At 47.2% G+C, this 23,470-nt stretch overlaps 1 protein-coding gene and 1 non-coding gene across 7 annotated transcripts in view; both read right to left on the reverse strand.

The window, feature by feature from the left end:
* Positions 1–503: 503 nt before the first annotated feature.
* Positions 504–23,470, reverse strand: part of VPS13D (vacuolar protein sorting 13 homolog D) — a 246,078-nt gene continuing 223,111 nt past the window's right edge. For all 6 annotated transcript variants that reach the window (XM_045898674.3, XM_045898673.3, XM_045898671.3 and 3 more), the window contains 3 exons: positions 13,316–13,447; positions 5,479–5,719; positions 504–3,513 (listed from right to left, as the gene is read on the reverse strand). In XM_045898674.3, coding sequence (XP_045754630.1) covers positions 3,382–3,513; positions 5,479–5,719; positions 13,316–13,447 — 505 coding nt within the window. In that variant the 3' untranslated portion in view covers positions 504–3,381. The remainder of the gene's footprint in view (positions 3,514–5,478; positions 5,720–13,315; positions 13,448–23,470) is intronic.
* LOC123860745 (small nucleolar RNA ACA59) lies at positions 5,159–5,289 on the reverse strand. The gene has a single exon (XR_006794858.1). It is a non-coding gene; the product is annotated as a small nucleolar RNA ACA59 (small nucleolar RNA).

Genomic DNA, 23,470 nt, shown 5'->3' on the forward strand with positions numbered 1-23,470 from the left:
TTTTTTGCCAGCCCCACTCAACTCACTGCTTTGGGGATTTCACCCAGGCTCCACTTGTCATTTGGATGCTGATGACTCCTAGTGGGGCACCTCTGGCCTGGACTTCTCTCTTGAGCTCCAGACTCGCATGCCCACTGCCTTCCTGACATCTCCAGCGGCGTCAAGTAGGCACCTTGAACTTACCACATACAAAGTGAGCTCTAAACCTGTTCCCCCGAAGTCCCCCTTTCTCAGCAAACATGACAACTTCCATCCCGCCGATGCCTAGCCTAGTCAGTCACCCGAATCGGGGGAGGGGAGGAGCTGCCCGCACAAAGCTGGGCTCTGGAGGAGGAAAGGTGAGCGTTTCTTCAAGGTGAGGACTTTGCCCCAGTACTGTGCTTCCCTGGAGCTTGGGGAGAGGCTGCGTGTTACTGTGAACATCGTAATATGCTTGGCATCTGTCACTGGCGATGGTTCTAGAATCTGTGGAATACCAAGAAACCAGAAGCAAACAACCTGTCTGGGAAGTCAATAAAGCGTTTTATTCCACAGGAAGAAAAATAACGACTCTGACATGTGAAACAGACGAAAGAGTCTTAACAGATTGGTGACCGTATGTAATCATGTTTACACAATAGAGAACCAGATATTTTAATTTCAGGTTTTATCAAGCAGCTACTATGGTATTTTGAGGCACAGATGATGCTTAAAAACAACGTGGCCCTAGAGCCTCCTGAACATCCAGGTGAGTCCCCACCAGGCAGCAGGCGTGCCGGGGCTGGTGAGGGGCTGCATCCCCCCCTCACCCTGCTTCCCTGGGGGTGTGGAGGCGCCGCCGCGCGCCCCCCCCAACCCCCCCCCCCCCCCCCCGGGCCGGCCCCGGACCAGCTCTGGCCAACCAGCCCTGTGGGTTGGCCAACTGGGGAATTAGGATGGCTTTTGATTTCTCCTTATCCAATTTCTCCTCATTCAATTTCTTTTTTACTTTTCTCAGAGAGAAACTCTGTATTTGGGACAGCATGAAAATTGGGAGAAATTATCATAACAAAGTCTCAGACCTCACGGGCTAAACACCAATTTAAAAAGAACCAGGGCATTCAAGAAGCCCGGGGCAGGGCCTGCTTCCTTCAGAGCTTTGAATTCTTTCCTGGCCAAGCAGGAAACTATGTCCAAGGACGCCCCCTCCCCGAAGCCTCCCTCCCCCACCCACCGCCCCCGGAGCCCGGCGTGGGGGCCACGAGGGCAGAGAGCCTGAGAAGCTCTAGCGTCTTCTCAGACTTGTCTGGTGCTCGGCGAGGGCTTGCGCAATCCACCAGGATGGGCGACTATTTCTAGAGCTGATTAAAATTAGAAAGGAGCAGGGAGGAGGGCATCGCTAAACCTCTGCACGGGAAGCAGCTCGGCTCCCTGCATCATAGCTGCCACAGGGGCTGAGGGCCGCCCTCCTCAGTCACACGCAATTCCCCTGACTTCATTCCAGAAAGCGACAGAAGGCTCACCAAGGCAATCAACCCTTCTAAGAGTCTCATCTTTAAGAGATCGTGGTCTCTGGCAGTGGGTCACTGATGGCAAAAACCACAAGGTGGACTTGTGGGGCACGGACGGGGCGGCTGGTGAGGAGGACCCGCAGCAGGTGACACTGGGCTGCCCTGCAGCAGGAGATCTTGTGTGTGAGCAGGAGAGTCATGACTGCCAAACAAACAACAAACCAAAACCCACCCCAATCCTTCCCAAGCCAAGTTTCCAATTTTGCAATCCACCAACTTAGAGTCCGTGAAGACGACAAAGACCTTGGGGTTCAAGACAATAACCTTGGAAACACTATTTGGCGAAAGCTCTTGAGCACTTGTGCTAAAGCTCCCTTCCCGCTTCTTTGAAAACACACACACACACACGTGCACACACTCGCAGAGGTGAGGGGCAGTGAGATGGACAAATCAGCTTCATCTGCGTCTCGGAAGGGTTTGGGTCATGAGTTATAAACACCAAAACCTTCTACACATCCGCTGATCCACTGAGTCATTTTAGATCTCAGCTATGTGTGACAAGGTCATAGAAACTGATTAGCTTTATTAAAATGAAAATTAAAAAGTCACAAGGCTAGTCATTCATTCTAGAGCGAGCCCCCCCTCCCAATGTGTTTATTCCTTACAGAAAAGGGAAACAGCAAAAACAAGACCCAGGAGGAGGGGGGCACTCATACCAGGCCTTGTTAACTGGCTGGAATTTAAAACCAAGGACAAGAGATGTTCTAGCCAAATCTTGGTTCCATGAAAAACGGACAAAACAGCTTTTTAACACTGAGATTTCATTCCCTTTTCTGAGACTCTCTCCCTTCTCGTCCAGTGTTACCACTGCTGAGGCCAGGGCTGCGTGGTTGTACCTGCCTGCGGCTTTATCAGAAAGGAGAGTCCTAGGACCTTCTCCCTGTTGTTGCCCAGAAAGAAGAGCCTTCTTACTGGGGACTTGGATAATTCTGTGGATTTTTGATTTGTTAAAACAAATAGCTCTGTGAGAGGTTTTTCCTTCCAAATCAACAGAGCCTACCAGTGTTTCAAACTGACCCTCTCTGATGATAACCCAAGAAAATCTTATAATGCTGCTGCGTGCGTGGCTGTGCGCACGCGCACACAGACAGACACACAGACACACACAGTAACGGAACACAGTTTATCTCAAAGTTGGGCGAGATTAGTCAGGAGAAAAAATGAATTTGTGGTAATCTAGGAACTACTTTTAAAATGGGAGTGGGAAATAAATAAAAGATGGGTTTCCGAGCCACAGTCCCGCATCTCCTTCGGGGGCGGCTCCGGCTCCCCGATCCGGCCCTGGGGGCCACAGGACTCAAAGGCGCCCGCGAGAGCACTTCCAGTCTCACTCAGTCTTCGTTCCTGTGACTTCTCTGGTTTCCAAAACTAACACAGAACATTCTTCAACTCTCAAGAATGCCTTTTTAAAGAGAGTACCCTGAATTAGACGTGTAGAATTAGTGCAATAGAAGATCCAATATAATTTTGTATTATTTTACAGTTAACAAACCTTTACACACATCACAGGCCCTGTCCAGAAATGCTCCTATATATTTACAAACACACAGTTGTACATATATACATGTTAACAAAATACAGGGCAATCTAAAATTAGATTTATCTCAGTACACTTTTTTTTAACGTTATTCAACCAAAACCTTTTAAAAATTACTTCCCCATAATCTAAAGTAACCCTCCACCCCACCCACAAATTAATATGGTTTCCATTTGTATCCTCCCCTCGTTTCTTGATATCGTCCCCCAAACCTTATTCTGGTTTTGCCTCTGACTGAGGCCAAGCCTATGGGCCTTTCCTCCTGATTGATCTGGGGTTTGTGTCTGGGAGCGGCTCTCTGGCAGCTGGGATTTCTCAGGAGTCCAGCTCCAACTGCTCTTGATTTTCATTGAGTCTTAACATAAGTTGCTGTTCATAGTAAAGGCTCTTTGCATAGTTTATCTCTTGTGATAACTTGACAGCAAGGCCCTCGGATTTCACATGGACCTGGAGAGCAAAACAGAATCAGTAACCCGCCCAGAGGTGGGGGCCAAACAAATCACAGGATGTGGACAATTAAATTGGCCCAGGCATCTCCCAGCCTGGCGGCAGATCAGAACGGTATGGGCTTACTTTTTTTTTTTTTTTAAAGATTTTATTTATTTATTTGAGAGAGAGAGAATGAGAGAGAGCACATGAGAGGGGGAAGGGTCAGAGGGAGAAGCCCGATGCGGGACTCGATCCAGGGACTCCAGGATCATGACCTGAGCCGAAGGCAGTCGCTTAACCAACTGAGCCACCCAGGCACCCATTTTTTTTTTTTTTTTTTTTAAGTAGGCTCCACACCCAGTGTGGAGCCCATAGTGGGGCTTGAACTCATGACCCTGAGCTTAAGACCTGAGCTGAGATCAAGAGTCGGACCCGACTGAATTATCCAGGCGCCCCTGGCATGGGTTTACTTTTAAGAAGGATTCCCAGGGCCTGCTCCTGGTGAATGCTGATTCAAGATGTGGGGTGGATTCCTGGAATCTGTATCTTTAACATACGCCCCAGGTGACTGGGGAGCCAAACCACAGTCACCTGACATTTGGAACCCTCCGTATAGGAGCACCAGCCTCAGCTCTGAGGAGGTGAGGGTCTGCTGAGGCTAGACAATGAGCAAGAGGAAAGGACTGCACCAAGGGAATTCTACTGTCTGGTGACGAAGAGGGAAGAAGGATTCTCAGACAAATGCCTAGAGGCCTTTCTTATCAAGAATGCTTAGTTGCTCACTTGCCTTTAAAGGAGCAAAAGCGTAGCTGGGCAAGGCTCCCCACCATCAAAAGGAACTTGTGGAAATATTCAACTTCTGGGTGTTAACTCTGTGAATCTACCAGCCCTGACTTAAGCCAAGGAACCCAGGGGAGCCTGCACAAGCCAAGCCAAACCCAAGTGCATTCCTGAGCAGGGGAAGGTCAAGGGATTCCTGAGGAGAGAGGCCCAATAAGGTTGGTTGCGGTTTCTGATCTGTAGAGAGAGCCAGAGATAAGCAGGGCCATTTGAATGGCCCATCATTCTCAAATGCAGCTTTGAAAATCCTGGCAAACCAGGTGAAAACTGGGCATGACTAACACCTCAGGCTCACGAAAAGCCAGCGAAGTCTGACTATGGCTAGAGGGGGTGAGCTTCCTCCCGCGTGCTTCTGCTGAGCCAACAGTTTCTCTGAGTGGACGCAGCAAGCAAAGGGGTGTAGACTGCTGGCTCCAGAGTCACACCACCTGGGTTTGAACCCCAGTTCCTCCCAGTGTTGGCCATATGACCTGGAGCGAGTCAGTGGCCCTCACCAAGCCTCCTTACCAGGCAAGTGGGCACAAAGACAGAACAACACCAAACAACTCTCAGGAAGTACTTAGTATCTATCTAGCCTGGCAGACAGCGTATCCTTAATGGGAACGCTAGTATTTAAAAGTCCTGCCATGACAACATCTCGTACCCTTTGGAGGCAATATATACATTTTATTTATAAACATTTATTTAGAATTTATTCTGGGGAAGGGCCTATGCTAGATACTGCTTCTCTGCACAGAAAAACAAGCTTGCAATTGTTATGGGAGCCAGCGTGTGCCCTAACACTGTGGAGCCAAGGCACGGCAGAGTCATGTTTTATCACGTCAGCAGGTCCTGGCCACTTGCTAGAGCTGGTTACTGCCCGAACTGTTATCGATGGGCAGTGGGGGCACACGGGCTGGGTCGTCACTGGTAGAGCTGGGAGGATAGCCTCACCCCAGTTAACGCACACTGAGCTCCTTCTGTATGTAGGACTGAGAAGCAGTACCCCTAGGGGTTAATGACAGCCCAGCGTGAACCTAAAATGAATTCCTGGTGAAAAGCATAATAAGCAGGGCAACAGCGTTCCGAGGGCCCTTTCTATCTCTTAACCACTGACTACAGCCACTCAGGGGGGCTAAGGAGACGGGCCAGCTGCGCACTTACCATGGGCTTCTGGTGAGAAGGGCCAGGGATGGACACTCCACTACTCGAGTTCACTGCCTTCTTGGTCACCTGCACGTACACCTTCCCGTGGTCTTTGGAGACGAGGCAGTGGTAGAGATCGTCGTATTTGACTTCCAGGAAGATGGCCTCTCGATCCACATAGTCCCCACTTTTTAGGAAGTAAACGGCTTTGGAGGAGATGAGCACACAGTAGCTGTCGATGTTCTCCACGGCTATGAAGCTGCCGAGAAAGGGGGAAAATCAGTATGGCACACCGGGCCGAGCCTCAACCCACGACAGCAGGGCCGATCCTGGTCACTGAGCCAACAAAAGGGGAGAAGGCCTGGTGCCGGCTCCTGACCTCGAGTCCAGGCTCCCTCACGTCTACTACACCTTGAGCCTCAGTTTCCTCATTTGCAGATTAGGAATAAAAGTGTCACTGACCTCCCGGGGCTGTACAGCATGGGGCCCCCTACGCAGGGGTGCTCGAGAAAGGCGGCTCGTGACGACGACCAACAGTATAAATAAGAGAAACCACTTTATATCCTGACATTGCATTGTGTGGGGGGGTTTTCTGCAGGGAGAGTTTTTAGGGAGTTTAAGGCCCAGAGGAAATGTACCCAGGCTTTGTTGGACACAAAAGAGGAGGAAAATACAATGCTTTTCACTACTGATGAAGTAGCCACTGACAACGTTCACTGCTATGCAGAGGGGTGACCGCCAGGGCCCCGAAGACACCAGCGGGGTGATGGAGATGTGGCCCAGAGTGGGGCGTGGGGGGGTGACTGGGAATTAAACAGGGTTCCCCAGCTGGCAGGTGTGGGAAGACAGCGTCTGCTTCCTTCCTTGTCCGGGTCTCCGCTCCACACCTCAGTGACAGGGAAGCCTAGAGAATGCCCCTGCATGTTCAGAAAAGTCTAATAAATTAGAAAGTGCTTTCTGAAGCTGTAATCTTGATTTGACTAACATTCAGTCATCACTTGGGGCGGTAGGGCCGCTCGGAAAAAAAAAATCCCATTCCTCTTCCTCCATGGAGCTCCCAGATTTAAAGTGGAAATTTATGCATGTCAGACCTTTCAGCTCGGCTCCTGAATGAAGGGCAGTGACCCTTGGAAACGGCCACGGCGGTTCTCCGGGGCCTGGCCGCCTCCGCGGCATCTTGTGACAGCCTGCCACAATGGGGCGGCCACGTCGAGGGACAGCAAAAGAGACCAGATGACGGCAAGAATACTAAGAGCTGACGACAGGCTGGCTGTCAAGCTCTGGCCCCCTGGGACTTGATGTCCTGAGAGGAATTTCCAAACTGTAGCCGCTGAACCAAGGCTCCCCCTGGAGCTGCTTGGGGACTGGGGTCCCAGGATGGCTTTGTTTCTCAGCGGTCACCAAACGGCTGATGGGACGGAGGCCCGCCCACCGGGGCCCCGGCCGCTTTCCTTTCAGACCAGAGCATATGCCAGGCCCTCGCTCACCTGCAGGGTCACAGATCCACCCCTGCCCCCCTCAGGGCACAACCTATCCAAAGCCTCCCCACCTGAGGATTTCCAAGTTCCAACTTCTCCACGGAGCCTCCCTGAAATACTCCAAACCTGCCCCCACGTTTGACGGCTTAACTGCTTACCTTCAAAAGCACTGCCAAACATGGACTTGGCTCTCTAAGCTGATGTCAGAGTGGGGTCCCTATCCTACACCCCCATGTCTCCCTGAGAGACCACTACTGAGTCAGCCACCCCCTACGTACTCAGCAAGTATCTGCCTGTTCCTGTTGCCATTTTAATTACAGCCTTGCATGACAAAAATTGGGGTTTATTGTTCTATTCGAACTGGTTGGCAATGCCAAGAATGCAGACTTGTAAAGTCTCAATGCCAAAATTAGAAATACCCAGCAGCTTTTGGTGTTCAGGCCACTCAGCACAGAATTTCCCACATTCTGGGTTCTGACAGTAACAAGGGGGCAGCGTTATCGCTTCATCAAACTGAATGGAATCTAAAACAGCTCGTCCAGGGGGAAGAAAAGAGGCAACAGAGGGAGACAAACGGAAAGAGAGAGAGAAATGAGAAAAGCATCCTGACATAGACAGGAAGTGCCACTGGGCCAGGACTTGCTGAGCAACTGGCATGAACACTGAAAACGTACGATGGTTTCTGAGCACAGGTGGGCTGGGCATGCAACGGGCTCCCAAAGGAGACCCCAAAGTCAGCCGCCGCAACTGGGGTGAGAGCAGGAACGTGCACTAAAAATCCGACTGAGGGGCGCCTGGGTGGCTCAGTCTGTTAAGCGCTGCCTTCAGCTCAGGTCATGACCCTGGGGTCCTGGGATCGAGTCCTGTGTTGGGCTCCCTGCTCAGCAGGGAGTCTGCTTCTCCCTCTGCCCCTACCCCTGCTTGTGCTCTCTCTCTCTCTCTCAAATAAATAAAATCTTTAAAGAAAATAAATAAAAATCCAACTGAGTTTATTTCCTTTCCTCTGGTCCAGCACGGGATGGACCTACCCCAGGACCCTTGCCCCCACTCTCACCCGTTGGCACCTGCCGTGGCTGACACTGAAGCACAGCCTCTCGAAAGCCAGGCCTTTCCATCCGGGCAGCTGTTCTCACAGCCGGGCCAGGGTGGCTAACATTATTAGCGCACTTTCCATACAGGAACACTTTTATGGGCTTTAAAATAGACTCCTTTCCAAGATGCCACGGAGGGCGCAAGTCCTCAGTCCAGCCAGAGCCGCCGCGGGAAGAAGGGTGGCTCTGAGCTCGGAGGCCATACGGTGGCACTTCCCACATATGAGGAAACAGTGCCAGGCCAGGCGACTCTGGGCAGGCCAGCTGCCGTCCCTGTGGCTCGGTTTCTTCATCCGACAGAGGTGATGCTACCTGCCAGGTTCTTTACCAAGTAGCAAAGTCTCAAGGATTCATGGCCAGACCTCTGTTCTGTGACCAGGGGCCCTGTTCATACCCTGCCGTCACCACAGGTAATAACACTCTTTGGACGTGTGTGTCAACTCTTTGAAGTCTTTTCCAATCAACAGCAGATCAGAGCCAACGGTACAATCGAGGGGAGGAGAAAGGGAGAGAGTGAAGCCATGGCTGGGCTTCACTGCCTCCCCGAGTGCCGTCTGAGCGAGAACCCAGAGCCTGACTTTGCGACAGCTCTGCCTCCCCATTTTCCTCCTGACGCCTCCCTAGCACTCCTGCCACCAGCCACCGACGCTTTGGGTTTCTTCGTCATCATCATCATCTTTTCTTTTTTACAAAATCTAGAAACCACATCAAAGGATGATTAAAACAAAGCTGTAGACTGGGGGTTCCCTGCTATGGAGACAGATGGCAAACACGTCAGTCGTCCACCGGAGGAACCACAACTCGGGGTGACCGGAGAAGCCAGCCAAGGCAGCGCACTGGGGCCTTCCCCTCCGCAGTGGCGCCATCCTCTGTCCCCTTCTTTCTCAGAGCCACAGGGCTTCCAGCCCTTCCTGGCCATCCAACCACAAGGACAAGAAGCCCGGGGGTCACTCTCACCCCCTCCTCACTCCAATTCTGTATTTAGTCAGTGCTGATGCTACCTCCTCAAATACCCTCAACTCTGTCCCCCCCACTCCCACTCACAGCCACCGTCTATGTCGCTGATGTGGATCATGCCCAGGGGCACCCGCCACCGCCTTCCTGTCTCGTCTCTCCGACTCTGATCCGTTTCTCCGCTGCCGGCAAGGTTACATTTTGAACACGTGATTTGGAGTGGGGTCCTCTTCAAAATCTCACCACTGCCTACAGAACAGGTGAACTCGGTATGGCTCTTAGGATCTGGCCTGTGGGCCACCGTCCCACACGGGTGTTACCGCCACACTTGGTGGACCCCAACCATCCAGAAACGCCAGGAGCTCGGCCACCTCTGCCCGGCACCCTTCTCTCAGCGGCTTTCTCTCTGCTCTCCCGGACAAAATCTCCCTCATCCTGCAGGGCCGGGCCAACTGTCCACAGTCTTCCCCGGCTCTCCAAGCATAAATTAATCACTTCCCCTTGAGGCCTCATAACACACGGCTCACACTTCCATTTTAAAAGCAATCATATGTTATAGGTAGTTGGTAATACCATCCTGCTTCCCCTGCTAGACTGCAAACCCGTCAAGGAAAGAGCAAATTTCTTACTCGTCCTGGCACAGAGTAGCATTCAATACACTTACGTGTTAGGTAGTCTTACAAAATGACAGTGAATTTACATTGTAAGGTCCGGTGGAATTTGCCAGAGCACGTGCAACTTTGTATGTTGCATATATTTTAACCAGTAGTAAAGTTACAAAACTCTCTTGGAACTCTTGATTTAACTTTTTAAAGATTTAATCAAGCCATTAACTTTTATCAGCATAGCTGGCTAATCGGTCACACAAAAGTTTTTATGTAGGGGCATATCAAAGAACATCCAATTCCCTAAGTGTCAATGGTTATTGACAGATTATTATCCGGTTTAGAAAATGGAAGCTAATGAATTTTATCCCATTCCTCAAAAGGACCTGTCTTTCGTTTTTGTTTTCGGACTGTATATGTTACTATAAGGTTTATATTGATGATTCTATGCTGTTAGAATCAACACTATAACCTGTGCTCTAAAAAAATTTCTGATTTCTGTCTCTATCTGCAATTTGTCAGGAAGGATAGAACAGATTGAAAATACCAAAAACAGTACGTTTACAAAGAGGGCAAGAAAGGAAAATTTTGCTCTTGATTTCATTTCTTTTTGTACTCTGAATGTGCTGACCATGTGCATGAGTTTCTTTCATGGAGAAAGAACTTGTTTGGCTGGTGGGTTTATAGGCTGTTTTTCTTTTTTTTTTTTTAATACTTCTTTGTATTAAAAAAAAATCTCGTAAATGTTATTTTCTGAAACTACATTTTGAAAATAGAACCTAGCTGTCAAACTCCAGAAAACAGTATCAGGTCACGTGTGTGGCTCACAGCCACCTACTTTGATCAGGTCAAGAGCCACCCTAACGCTTGCAATACTGGTGTCTCACTTTGTCTGTGATAAAGTATTAGAAATAAAATAGGAACTTTCTTTTCCTTTCCTTTTTTTTTTTTTTTTTTTTAAGTGAAAATGAGGTCCCTGGCTACAGATTAGATGCTAGTTATAAGGCAAAATTAATGTAATCAGATGGGACAAATTTACTTTAACATCATCTTAACCCAGGATCCTATTTCAAAACCCAAACTGAAAAGAATGGGAGCAATGGTAAGTCTGTAACATACCAGAAAAACAGTCGATTCTCCTGAAACCAAAGCCTTTTCAGCTGGCCAGACCTTAAATCCTATGTCAGTAACTATCTTTTTAATACTAATTAATTAAATAAAATGAAAAATTAAATGAAACTTGATCTGGGAGGACAAAGTTGAAGTGCCCATGGCACTGGGGACTTTGTGGGGTTTTCACTACATCAGGAAGTAATTACACAACATTTTCCAGAAGTGAAACAGTGAGTCTAACTGGAAAAAAATGTGGAAACATTTAGTTAGAACAGTAGAGCAAGGTATTAAAGACCTTTTAAGGGGTTAACTCTGAAGGAAAATATGCAAATAATTAGGTCTTTAAATATGTTTTTAATTACAATTCTAGGATAAAAGTCAGAGGTATAATGTGGCACTTGTGTGCTTTTCTTGAAAACCCCTTTCTTGCAAAGTGATGATTCTAATGTTCACGTCACCGTGAAGACCCAGCCTGACAACCGAGGATACTTCAGAGAATTTGCCGGCTTCCTTGATGACTTCTTCCTTGTACCCGAGGATGGCCACGGTCATGTGCTTTCTTCAACATTCACTGGCGAGATTTAACCCACAAACTTGGGTAGCAACACATGGTTTTCATCTTTAGAGTCAAAACTCATTCATGCCAATATCCTTCCCCAGTTCATATGAATATCAAGAGTTTCATGAAATCGATTTTACTGACTTCAGTTTGATTCCAGTTTTCAGCCGAACGTGGCTCTGTTTTCAATGTGCGTGTCTCACTGGGAACAATCCTGGGTTAGCTGTACCACACAATCTCTCCCTTGTGTTTTTGGCACATGTCATTCTACTGAAAATGAATTTTGTAAGGGCCAGAGACAGTTCGAATTGAATAGGGGTGAGTGGGGGAGGAAATTAAAAGCACAACGTACAATACTTTATAATCTCAATCTTTGACCAAAAAACCCCCAAAAGATGGCAAAGTGAACACACATTAATATAATGCTATACCGCAGCTCTCCAGCTATCACTGATTCAACAAATATTCACTGAGTGCCTGTCATGTGCCAGGGACCGTTCTAGGTGCTGAGCATGGCCTAGTGAATGGAACAGACAAAAATCCCAGTGCTGCTGGGGCTGCCATTCTAGCCCTGCTAGACCTGAGGCATGACTCTCAGGGCCTCTGATCTAAAAGTTCCACCATGCCACCAAATCCTCCCCAAGCAGGCAGGAAGAGAAAGTCCTCCCCGGAGTGAAGCTGCCTGGGGAGTCCCTTATTGCAATGGTGATCAGAGCTGGGCCTAGACTTAAAAAGCAGAACATATACAAGAAGCATACTGCAGACAGAACTGTGTCCCTGCAGAATCCTTATGTTGAAGCCCTATTTGGAGGAAGGAAGTAATTAAGGTTAAATGAGGTCGTAAGGGTAGGGCCCTGACCCTATAGGATTATTGTCCTTATAAGAGACACCAGAGCTCTTGCCTGCTCGCTCTTGGCCATGTGAGAACACAGTCAGAAGTTGGCCATCTGCAAGGCAGGAGGAAAGCTTTCACCAGAAACCAAACTGGCCAGTGCCTTGATCTTGGACTTCCCAACCTCCAGAACTGTGACAAAATGGTGCTTTTTATGGCAGCCTGAGCTCAGACAATATTACGCACCGCCATCCTCAAGAGACCTTCCAGTAACACTGCAGGGGGTTTGGGTTATACAAAACACATACATCCAGGAAGAAGCCATCTTATCCAGTAAGCAGCAAATGATTTCTGGACTTAATTTTTGATGTTTCCATTCAAATACCGCTACAAAAATATGAGATGAGGTCAGCTGAGCACTGTCTTGAACAATGACAATGAAGGCTATCCTCTGCTTCAGAAACTCCTCCATCAACCCAGACATATTCACGGCCCTCAGAACCCTCCCTTTCTTGCTTTAGCTTAAAGGAGATAAGTAAGCATTAAAAGAAATTAAACGAGCATTTTGCTACTCATCAGGCATAACCAAATGCCTTCTCTGGACTGGTGGTTCTAACACCCACTTAAGTTACAGAGCATTTTCTGCTAAAAGGGTCTCTGCAGAATATCCTGAAAGAGTGATAAACTGAATCGTATCACACCAACCTGGAATAATTTCACTAACTGAAGATACATACCCGAGGTATGTAAGGCTTCCCATTCAAAGAGTAACAAAACAATGTTTTAAAGATTGCTTTTCTAAAATTTTCAGCCACTAGTTGTCTGCCGTTTGTTTACCTGTTTTGTTTCACTAGGCATTCTGCAGCAAACAGTAGAACACCAAAGCTTAAGGACGTTTCACACAGAAAAAAGTCTTAAAGTTGGGAACGTTTTATTCCTTATCGTCTCTCTTTGAACAAACTAGGAAGAGACTGCCATTTTCGAGAAACAAAACACTGAGGTCTCAGTGTGGAACTCAGTTTGAGAACCACTGCTTTGAGTAAAAGGCTTTGGACAAGTAGTTATACCTACACCTGTAGAACGTTTGGGCCAAGGAATCTCTGACAAGTTCCAAGGTCTAAGAGGCACGGCGATGCCCAGAACAAGAGAAACTTCTTGGACTTGATAGAAAAGACAATGAACGCAGTGAGCCAACAGGGCCGGTTTCCCACGGCTCCACTTACAATTCATCTTGAATGTTGTCCGTTAGCTTGAAGAGCTGCTCCTGCCCTTCTGCCTGGCTCTCCGAGTATCGAGGAAGCAGCCCTTGGGGCCCACTGCAGCAGCGCGGCTTCCGAACCCTCTGGGCCTGAGTCCTGCACAGGGAAAGGCACACCAAGCAGGGAGGTTAAGCGTTATGGTTCAGAGGATCTCCCTTCCTCATCTGAAATAAAAAGCACTACGTCATACAAGGCATGCTCCGAATTTAGTGACCAGAACTATGCCACAGCATCACCTGTGAATGCACTAGGAGGGAGCCATTCGAGACTCTAGTTTTGTTCTGTTGTTGTTGTTTTGTTTTTTAAGATTTTATTTATTTATCTGAGAGGGAGAGTGAGAGAGCACGCGAGCACAGAGGGAGAGGGAGAAGCAGCCTCCCCGCCAAGCAGGGAACCCGACGCGGGGCTCGATCCCAGGACCCTGAGATCATGACCTGAGCCGAAGGCAGACACTCAACTGACTGAGCCACCCAGGTGCCCTGAGACTCCAGTTTTGACAAGAACCCTGTCTCTGCCATGTCCTGACTAGGCGACCATGGACAAGAGAGTTCGCTTCTTTGACGCCAGGTTCCAGTTTTCTCTGTAAAATGGGAGGAGGACACGTACCTCACAGGACAGCTCGTGGAGCCTGTGCTGGACAGGATGTGGGCTAGCCACCAGTGACGGCTCCTGTTGTTGTTATTACTGAGACTTCTACTTGGGAAAACCCCGCTTTTCTAGGAATCTTTAGGAGAGGTGCCTCTGGACTTGCAAGGGCCAGGAAGAACAGTGAGGGGGCCTGGGCATCTAGGAAGCACATGCCAGGCTTCTGGACTTCTGTTAGGAGGAGCTCAGTGCCTGGGCACAGAGCAAGGGACACAGGAATTCTGGGAGGGTGAGGAGAGGCTCCATGGACTGGGCCCAGGCCACAGTCTGGGATTCTGCAGCGGCTCTAACTCATGCCACTCGGCTGTCAGTTGCCCAAAGGAATCTGCTTTGCCATGGCTTTCAGGGTAGGCTGATGTTGTCTTTTTCCACAAACCATATACAGGGTAATTGATAAGTACTTTTCGGTGTTTTCCTAGAAACAGGAGTCCGTATTTGTCTTGGAAAGGCTGTGCATATTTCAGATGACTGATAAGAGTGTGCCGGGTCTGTCCTCAGCCTTGTACTCGCTGTACTTTTCATTATTTGTTCCTGGATTCCACTGAAGCAAAACATCCCTCTCTAGACACAGCTAACAGAGAGGAGTAAGGCTTGAATCAGCACTGAATCAGCACTTCAGAACCATGTACTAATGGCAATGTAGAGACTTACTTACAAAGGCACAGAAGTGCCCTAGTGGGCAAACAGGGGTAGTAATATGGACAGAAACAGCCAGAAACTTGCCACAGGCCACGCAATGAGGTAGCGGTGAAACTGGGACATTGCAAAGCACTCCTGGACCCAGGTCAACACTCTGCTCTGGGCCATGATGCATGAAGTCCCATACCTGGTTAATGTTTGGTATGTGCAAGAAAGCCAGAAAGCCAGTGATAAATTTTTAAAAGTTCAGGACTAAGGATGCCCTAGATACCACTAATTGAGCTCTTCAAGGGTGATGTAAAGAGACTGTTAAGAAGTTTCAATGATCTGTACTAAGGGAATGGGTAAAAAAATTTTTACTTACATCATGTACTCACATACTCCCACCACACATAGTCTCAATCTCTTCTTCAAGATTTAGGCCCTCTAAATATTGGCCTAAAGATTTAGTTGGCTCTCTACATGCTCATTATTGACTGAAGGTAGGGAGGGCAGTGTAAGGAGCTGCTGTAGGGCTACCAGTGGAGAAGCCGGTCAACTGCTGTTTGAGGGATGCCGGCTAAGCACGGGGAGGGAGCGTGGTACCCTTTCCCAGGCAGCAAAGCCCTGCTCTGGTTGCCTTGCCTGTGAGACAGCTACTGTCATTCCAAGCCCTGCCCAGGGCAGGCTAATGAAGGGTCCTTCTCCCAAGGCAAATATCCCCTACTATTCTGTCGCCCATGAAGTTCCTGGAAGAGGTTCAGGCTATTGGGGCAGAAGCCCAAAGGCCCCTCCAAGAGGAACATGACGGAGCCCATTCCCCACAGCTTGTCAATGTAAGGTTTCATCCTGATGCTTCTCACCACATCTTCCCAATCCACTGGGAGGTCTGTGGGCTCAACATCCATATATACCCCCATTCTAACTACTTCTCCATCTCTATCATAACTAACAAACGATCTCTGGATTTGTAATGGATTATTACAATAGTCTTGTAATTTATCCTATTTCCACCCTTGTGTGTTCTCCTCACAGCAACGAGAATGACGCTTTTAAAATACAAGTTAGATCAATTAGCCATGTGTCCAAAACACATTTGCTTCACATCCCACTTAGATAAAACATTTGTTTAATTGCTTGGCACCCCATCTGGAACATTCATGAAAAGGATTTTGTTTCATTCACTGCTATCCTGGGATCTAGAACAGTACCCAGTTCATGGTTGAAAAACAATAAACATTAGTTGAATAAACGAATGAATGCATTTGTGGGTGGGTGGGGGGCAGGCATAAGGGCCATTTTAACTATGGAACTCAAAAGTAAAGGGGTATACAAACTTTGGTGGAGAGTTTGAAGACCAGAGATTCTGAGCCTTGGAGGTCAATGAAGTTAAGGCAAAATGTGAACCAGCTAGAGTCATATCTTCCTGATAGAAAGATCAAGGGTGTGTTTATACCAGTCCACTGATCAAAACAAAGGAAGGGGCAGGAAGGCACGGTCATGAAATTAATGTCTTTGCTAACACATGTATTTTCCTTAAAAGAAACAATCTTTTCATTAGTACCCAAAGTGGGAACAGCCTACTACCAATGAGAAGAAGACTTATTAAGAGACCTAAATCCCTCTGGTAGGATCCAAAGAAGCCAGAGAAGTCAAGGAAAGGAGGCTTGTTTCTGGACCTGAGCTCCTAGAAATGACATCTTGTAACAACTATAGAATAGTTGAGAACGTAAGTATGCCCCGTGTTATCACATTATCAAATAGCTGTCCGGTGCATACAGTTATTTCTTTATTCCATGGCATCCCTCAGGATCCTCCCCAAATTTCACTGACCCAACCTCACCTCCACTCCCAACACATCTCTGAAGTAAATGATAAGCACACCCAAACACCGGAGAACAGGAAAGTCGAGTAGCTCCCTTGTGCGTAAACACTGCCTATCTGTTTTTTTTTAGATTTTTTTTTTTTTAAAGATTTTATTTATTTATTTGACAGAGAGAGACACAGCAAGAGAGGGAACACAAGCAGGGGGGTGGGAGAGGGAGAAGCAGGCTTCCCGCTGAGCCGGGAGCCCGATGCGGGTCTCAATCCCAGGACGCCGGGATCATGACCTGAGCTGAAGGCAGATGCTTAAAAACTGAGCCACCCAGGTGCCCCTATCTGTTAAGTTTCTTATCTATCTTCCCCACAGGTTACAAAGTGTCTTCCCACTTCCAAGGTCTTCATTCTGTGACCAACCAATCATCAAGGAAGGCTGTGGCATTCAAGGCTCATTTCTCACATGGACATAGAAGAAGAAGAAGAGTTCAGCTTTGCCATGGAAGGAAACAGTCTCCCCATATAGTCTTGCAACTCTAGGGGCTGCCGGAAGGGGTGGTTCAGTGATATTCTTACTAGGAGCACAAACGGGTTAAAGGAATTCCTCCCAGAATCCCCTATTGCTTCATTGCTGTTGAAAAACTATCCTTTCTTCTCCAAAACTCACCTAAAATTTTAACTTCTAAAGCCCAAGTTGGAGGCTGCAGGGTGGGGTGTGTGTATGTGTGTGTGTGCACTTAAAATCACTGTGTGTGAATAAATCTGGTACCAAACTTAATCAAGTAATTATAAACAAAAAACCACAAGCTAGTGTTTTCAAACCTTGTAAGCCAGAAAAAACTTTAAAATGATCTTCTCCAGTGCAGGCCACTGAGTGATGGAATGGTTTTCTCCATCTGTTGACGGCACTCTAAATTCAAATAACCCTTTGGAACCAGTGTGGCTGTAGGTAATAGCAATCCTGTTTGTTCATCCGCTGCGACTCAGGAACGCGGCATGTCTATTTCTGAGTGACAGTTCTTAAGTCGCTTTCCTGTATTCATGTTTCCTGGGAGGCTATGAGCACCTGGAAGGAAAGGACTCTATTCTCTTGTAAACTGCGCTTTAGGACTAGGCTCATCATTACCCTCAGTTCAAGGCCCACTGTCATCATTGGCCTTTTCTTTATTTTAAATGGTATAATAAACATCTGTGAAACCACCAACCCCAACACAAAAATGCCGTCACTGACCATAACCTGAATCTCTCTGTGTGGTCCTCTGCCGTTCCCTCCCGCCCCCCGTTCCTCCTCCACCTAAGACAGCCACTATTCTAAATCTTGTCCTTATCATTCCTTTGCGTCTCTTCTTCCTGTGGCCTTATTACATCTCAACGTATGCTCTGGTATAGTCTCATTATATTCTTTGGTTTTAGTTGTTTTAGTCTTTTGAAAAAGGATGTCACTGCCTCCTTATTTTTGGGGACTTACTTCTTCCTTTTAAGTCATATGCTGCTAAGATTCAGCCATTCTTTTGTGTGCATCTATAATCCATTTATCGTACCTGCTTATTACTATCATTTCATTGTATGGATATACGATCATTCATCCGTTTTCCTGTAGATGGTACATAGATTGTTTCCAGGTTTTGCTATTACAAACAGGCTGCTATGAACATTCCTATAAATTGTCTCCTGGTGAATGGAGGCAAGAGTTGCTTTGGATATATATATATATTTAGGAGGTATTTGCTGGATCACCAAGCATGAATGTTCACCTAACAAGATGGATGATTTAAATTGTTTTCAAATTTACACTCCCACCAACAATGCATCTAAGAGAGCCTTGCAATCTATATCCTTTCCTACACTTAGGACAGCACTGGTCCAATAACAGCCGCTGGTCACACACGGCTACTGAGCAACTGGAATGTTGCTAGTGTGACCAAGGAACTGAATTTTTAAAATGTAATTTAAAGGGGCGCCTGGGTGGCTCAGTTGTTGGGCGTCTGCCTTGGGCTCAGGTCGTGATCCCAGGGTCTTGGGATTGGCCCGCATCGGGCTCCCTGCTCGGCAGGGGGCCTGCTTCTCCCTCTCCCACCCCCTTTGCTTGTGTTCCCTCTCTCGCTGTGTCTCTCTCTGTCAAATAAATAAATAAAATCTTTTTAAAAAATGTAATTTAAATTAATTTAAATTTAAACTGCATGTTAAACAGTACTGGTCTAAATTCTCAAGTTTTTGCTGCTCAAATGGATATAAAATGGGCATCCTGTTGTCTTTTTTTTTTTTTTTTAAGATTTTATTTATTTATTTGAGAGACAGAGTTCAAGAAAGAGCAGGTGTGGGGGAGGCAGAGGGAGAAGGAGAAGCAGACTCCCCACTGAGCAGAGAGCCCAATGCAGAGCTCGATCCCAGGACCCTGAGACCATGACCTGAGCCGAAGGCAGACACTCAACCGACTGAGCCACCGAGGCGCCCCTCCTGTTGTTTTCTTCTCATCACCACCTTTCCTTTTCAACCTAAAGGATGATGGTGCCCATTACAAGAAATGGAGTGGCCGTGGAGCCTTGCTTGTGGATACCAGAGACGAAGGGTCAACTTCTCAGGTATGCTGGCCCACCACTGTTGGGCCATCCTCTGGCCTCCCGGCTTGCCTTGCTCCCTCTCCCTTGATCACCTTCCCTGTCAGGATGTGCTGCTTCTTGGGCAGGGTCTTGGCACCATGGCCCTGGGGGTAGTGGATCCTCCATTACACAAGAGGTGGCAAAACTCGGCCCACTCACCTCTCATGAGTTGACAGTGTCTCTTACTAACACTTGACATAAAAGATGGTTTAAAACATGAGTCTGTTTAGTGCATATGCAGCAACTCTGCCTCCACAAACCTTTGTTTAGCCAAAGGTCTGTGGTGTATTTAATTGCTGCCAGCTGGGGGTTTGTCGGCCATTTTAAGCTCTCAGCTGCTGCGGTTTATAAATTTCACAGTGTATAGAAAGAAGCAGGCCTTCCACTCAACCAGCTAATCCAAAATGTCAGCACCAAATGAACTTGAGCTTTGAACTCCATGAAAATGTCAGAGAGTCGGCTGTGCGGCACGGACAAGCCTTCCCCCAGGGAAGGGGCTGCTGATACAGTGGCTGATACACAGCAGATATCCACCCCGTGAGCGTGATCAATACAGAATAGGTCTGCATCTGGTCACTGCTATCTGACATACACTGGAGGCCCCAAACCAAAGATGAGGATAATGAAAACAATTCACGTCACGTTCTTTAAGCAACAATAAACCCAAACAAGGTGACACCAGGAGATCTAACCAATTCCACTTGGGTTGATCTTGCCTTTCAGCCCGAGGGTCAACAGTTGGCCAGCCATTATTTGTTCTTCGCTTATATGATGAGTAACTATGTCATAGCTCTATTAGTTGAAGACAGATGCTGTACACACAGGCCCGTACCCTGTACAGCTTAAGTTAAGCTATTAGTCAGTTGAGAAATTTGTCATGGCCAATGTCTATCAACCAAGGGAGGTTCAAAAACAATCAGTAAATGAGGGGAAAGTGTATGTGTCAAACACGTGACTTCCTACTACAATGGAATGTTTATTCGCCTGATGACTGCCATCTTCCTCAGGGGCTGTGTGTACTGACCCCAACAGAGTGATGGATTGTGCCTGCATTTACTTTATGTGTGTGTCCAAGACTTTTGTTTCAATTAAGTATCTTACAGATATATAGTGTGCTCAACTGAGCACAAACAGTTAAGCTCAGAACAGAAGGTCAACCCAGACTATCTCTTCAAATACTGTTAATGGATGACAGCTACAAGATACCAGGATTCTCAACTGAATGGTTCAACCAAACATTTGTCAGTTCTCTAAAAGGACTCAACAGTCTGTCTAAACAATACTCTGCACTGGAGTGTACAAACTGGTTAAAACTGCCCCCGATACCCACTGTGGTAGAGTGTCTGGAAGTTCAGGAAAGCCCACCACACCATGGGTTCCATCTTATCCCTGACCTCTAGCCCTCTCGTCCCTACCGTCCCCACTTCCAACGACTAAGTGGGAAAGCATTTTTCCTCCACAGATTTTACTCCTTTCAGTGGAAACTGTAATCAGAGGAGATTCCACGAGAGGATGAAAGCCTCTAAAGCTTGGCTCAGTTTACATGAGAAATTCTTCCCCAGAGTTCCATGACAAACAGAAATACACTTTCTAGAACCCACTCAGAGACAGCATTCAATCCATTGGTTTAATAATAACTGCTGAGCTCTGGCCGCACTAAACCTTGAACCCAGAAAATTGCACCAAATATTTGCTACGACAATTTGGATTTTGAACACACGAAAAAATAGGTTGGGCAGAATGAAACCGAGGATCCAATCTAAGGCAGCCAGAAAAACGAGCTTGCTCAGAGCCTTGCGAATGGTGTGTGTCCGCCTCTACCCCCATGTCCCCACTCCATGTAATGACTTTTCCTGAGCTATCACATGCATAGGCCAGCGCCAGGCCTTTGGGAAGACAATCAAGTTTCCAGGGACCCTGCTGGAATCTAACGTAGAAGATAAACAAAAGCAAGCAATTCTAATGTGGCGGGGCGGTTGGGGGGGGGGGGAGGGCATCGGGGGAGAGGCCAGGCTGCCTGGTTGGAACCCCAGTTCCACCACTTACAAATTGTGACCTATGGCAAGTTGTGTAACCTCTTGGGGCCTTGGTTTCCTCATCTGTAAAATGGGGATGATAATAATGAGGTTGTTGTGAGGAGTAAATAATGCATCTAAGCGCTCATAACAGTGCCTGGTATGTGATAGGCAATCAACGAAATGCTGCCTATGATGGTGATGGTGAAGAGGATGTACCTGTGGAGAGTGCCATGGGTACACAAGGCGGGCCCTTACTTAGCTTAGGTTGCCAAAGCCGGGATGGACTATGGTCCAACAGCCAGTCTTCCTCACTTAGTTTTCTTATTGGGGAAACTGCTTCAGACAGAAATATTTCCCTTTTCCTTCCGCTTTCTTGTTAACATTCTACTTCCTTCTCTCTAGAGTTCTGAAGTTGTATGTGTAACACACAAAATCTGCATTGTATTGTCACAATTGAAAAATGTGGGAAAGATGCTGATTCATGAAATCGTTAGCAACTATATTCCTATTGCTGTTAAGTTTTCAGTAATTTGACATCCTGCAGTGGGGACAACATTTCCTGGGCTGGGCTTTCTCCCATCAGTGGGATTCGCACCTGACTTGTTTATAGGGGTCAAGGCTTCCTATAACCCAACACATGTTTTGGGGACCCCTTAACATTGCAACTGTGACAGCTGGTAGGACTCATGCCAATAGATACGCCTACTGGGATTTAACCTCTAAGAACAACGCTACTTGAAAGTCCCCCCCCCCAACCCCCCCGTCCGAGGCAACTAACTGCCTTGGGGGTGAGCCTACCTGTTCATGAGGCTGGGGGAGGGGCAAAGCTGGCTGGCTTCATTAAGAATTCCAATCAAGTGGATAATGTTATAGTGAGATAATGGCCTGATAGCCTGCATTTCCTAAAATGCCTTTCTGTATGCATTCAGGGGTTGCTTTGCTTTTTTTTTTTTTTTTTTAAATAGTAGACAACTTATAAAGTGGTATGCAACTTTCAACATCATTACAAAAATGAGGTATTTGACCAACACAAGCTTCGTTTGTGTTCTAAACACAGCGTTCTGAATCAGAATGCAGTGCTTACAGGAATCTCTCAAGCCACAGGCAAATTCCTTGCTAACCTGTCACCTCAAATGTCAATCCTAAAATATTTCACCTGGGCCAAAGCACACAATCCTGGTAAACTTGATTTTGTGGCTATTAAATGCAAATGCTAAGGATAACAAGCTGATTAAACAAAATAAACCAGATCTTTTCAGACTGATTTCTGGCAAATGATTACTAATTTCCTTCTTTTATCTTTATATTATCTACCTTCTCCCCAAAGTTGATCTCTTTTAAGAGAGAGATGAAATTTAGGTGGTATAGAGAAGAACATAAGGCTTTGAAAAAAGACAAACACAGACTGAAATCCCAGTCCATTCACTTATTAGCTGAGTGATCTTGAATAAGTTACTAGATTGCTGGCAGCCTCAGTTTATCAATAAATTGGAATACGATACTTACTTGGTTGGTTGATAATGTGAGATAATTAACATATGGAAAGTACACAGCACAGTGCCTGGCACACAGTAGGTGCCAGGGTGTCTCCCTCTCCCCTGCCCTTATTCAGAATGCTTGGGTGTTTATTCAATGGAAAATACCAAAATGCACAACTTTTAAAATTGAGATTTAAAATTTAAGCCCAAAAAACACTACGGAAACACGACTTACTGACTACGTACGAATGACTCAGAAGCAGTACATCAAATGTTCGGATGCGCCGGAGTGTGCACTCACCTGGCCTACCCCATCCACCCCATGTGCTTCACGAACTGTCCTTAAAGAGCTGGAGCTAATCCACCCCGCAGCTCATTAAATTGCACCAAATGGCAAACTCTGACAATTGGAATGGGGAGTTTTAGAACATTGCCATTAATAAAATTCATCATAAGAGAGGTTTTTAAAAGACAGTTTTAGTGGTACAACACTTACCCTAAATGACGTTTGTAAGATAACCTGAATACACCTGAAACCGGAGCTGCCCTGAAGAGGGGCTGCGGATGTGCCCTCAGCATCACCCACCCCCCGCCCACGGCCTCCCCACTCTTGTGCGAAGGGCCTCCCTCGTGACCACAGCAGAGCAGGTATGGGGTGCTGCAGCCCACCAAGGGGCTGCTTGTGATTTTCAAGACCACCCGTTCATCCAGGCTGGAAGTTCTATACGACCTTCTACCGTCGGGCAGAGCATGGGGGAGGGGGAGCGTGGAAAAGGAGAAAGAGGGAATGCGAGAAGATGCCTCAAAAATGGACCAGACACAAGATTAACCAATAACTGCCACAAGAATCAAAGTTTCCCCACGGCTTCCACACTCCCGGGGATAAAAAGGCTCTGCTTCCGGCCCTGAGTGTAGCCTGGAGGTGGTAGAGTGTCACACTGA

Source organism: Mirounga angustirostris, unplaced genomic scaffold, assembly GCF_029215605.1.
Source record: "Mirounga angustirostris isolate CCGP_5_RB_7025 unplaced genomic scaffold, mMirAng1.0.hap1 SCAF_4, whole genome shotgun sequence".
Taxonomy (NCBI): domain Eukaryota; kingdom Metazoa; phylum Chordata; class Mammalia; order Carnivora; family Phocidae; genus Mirounga; species Mirounga angustirostris.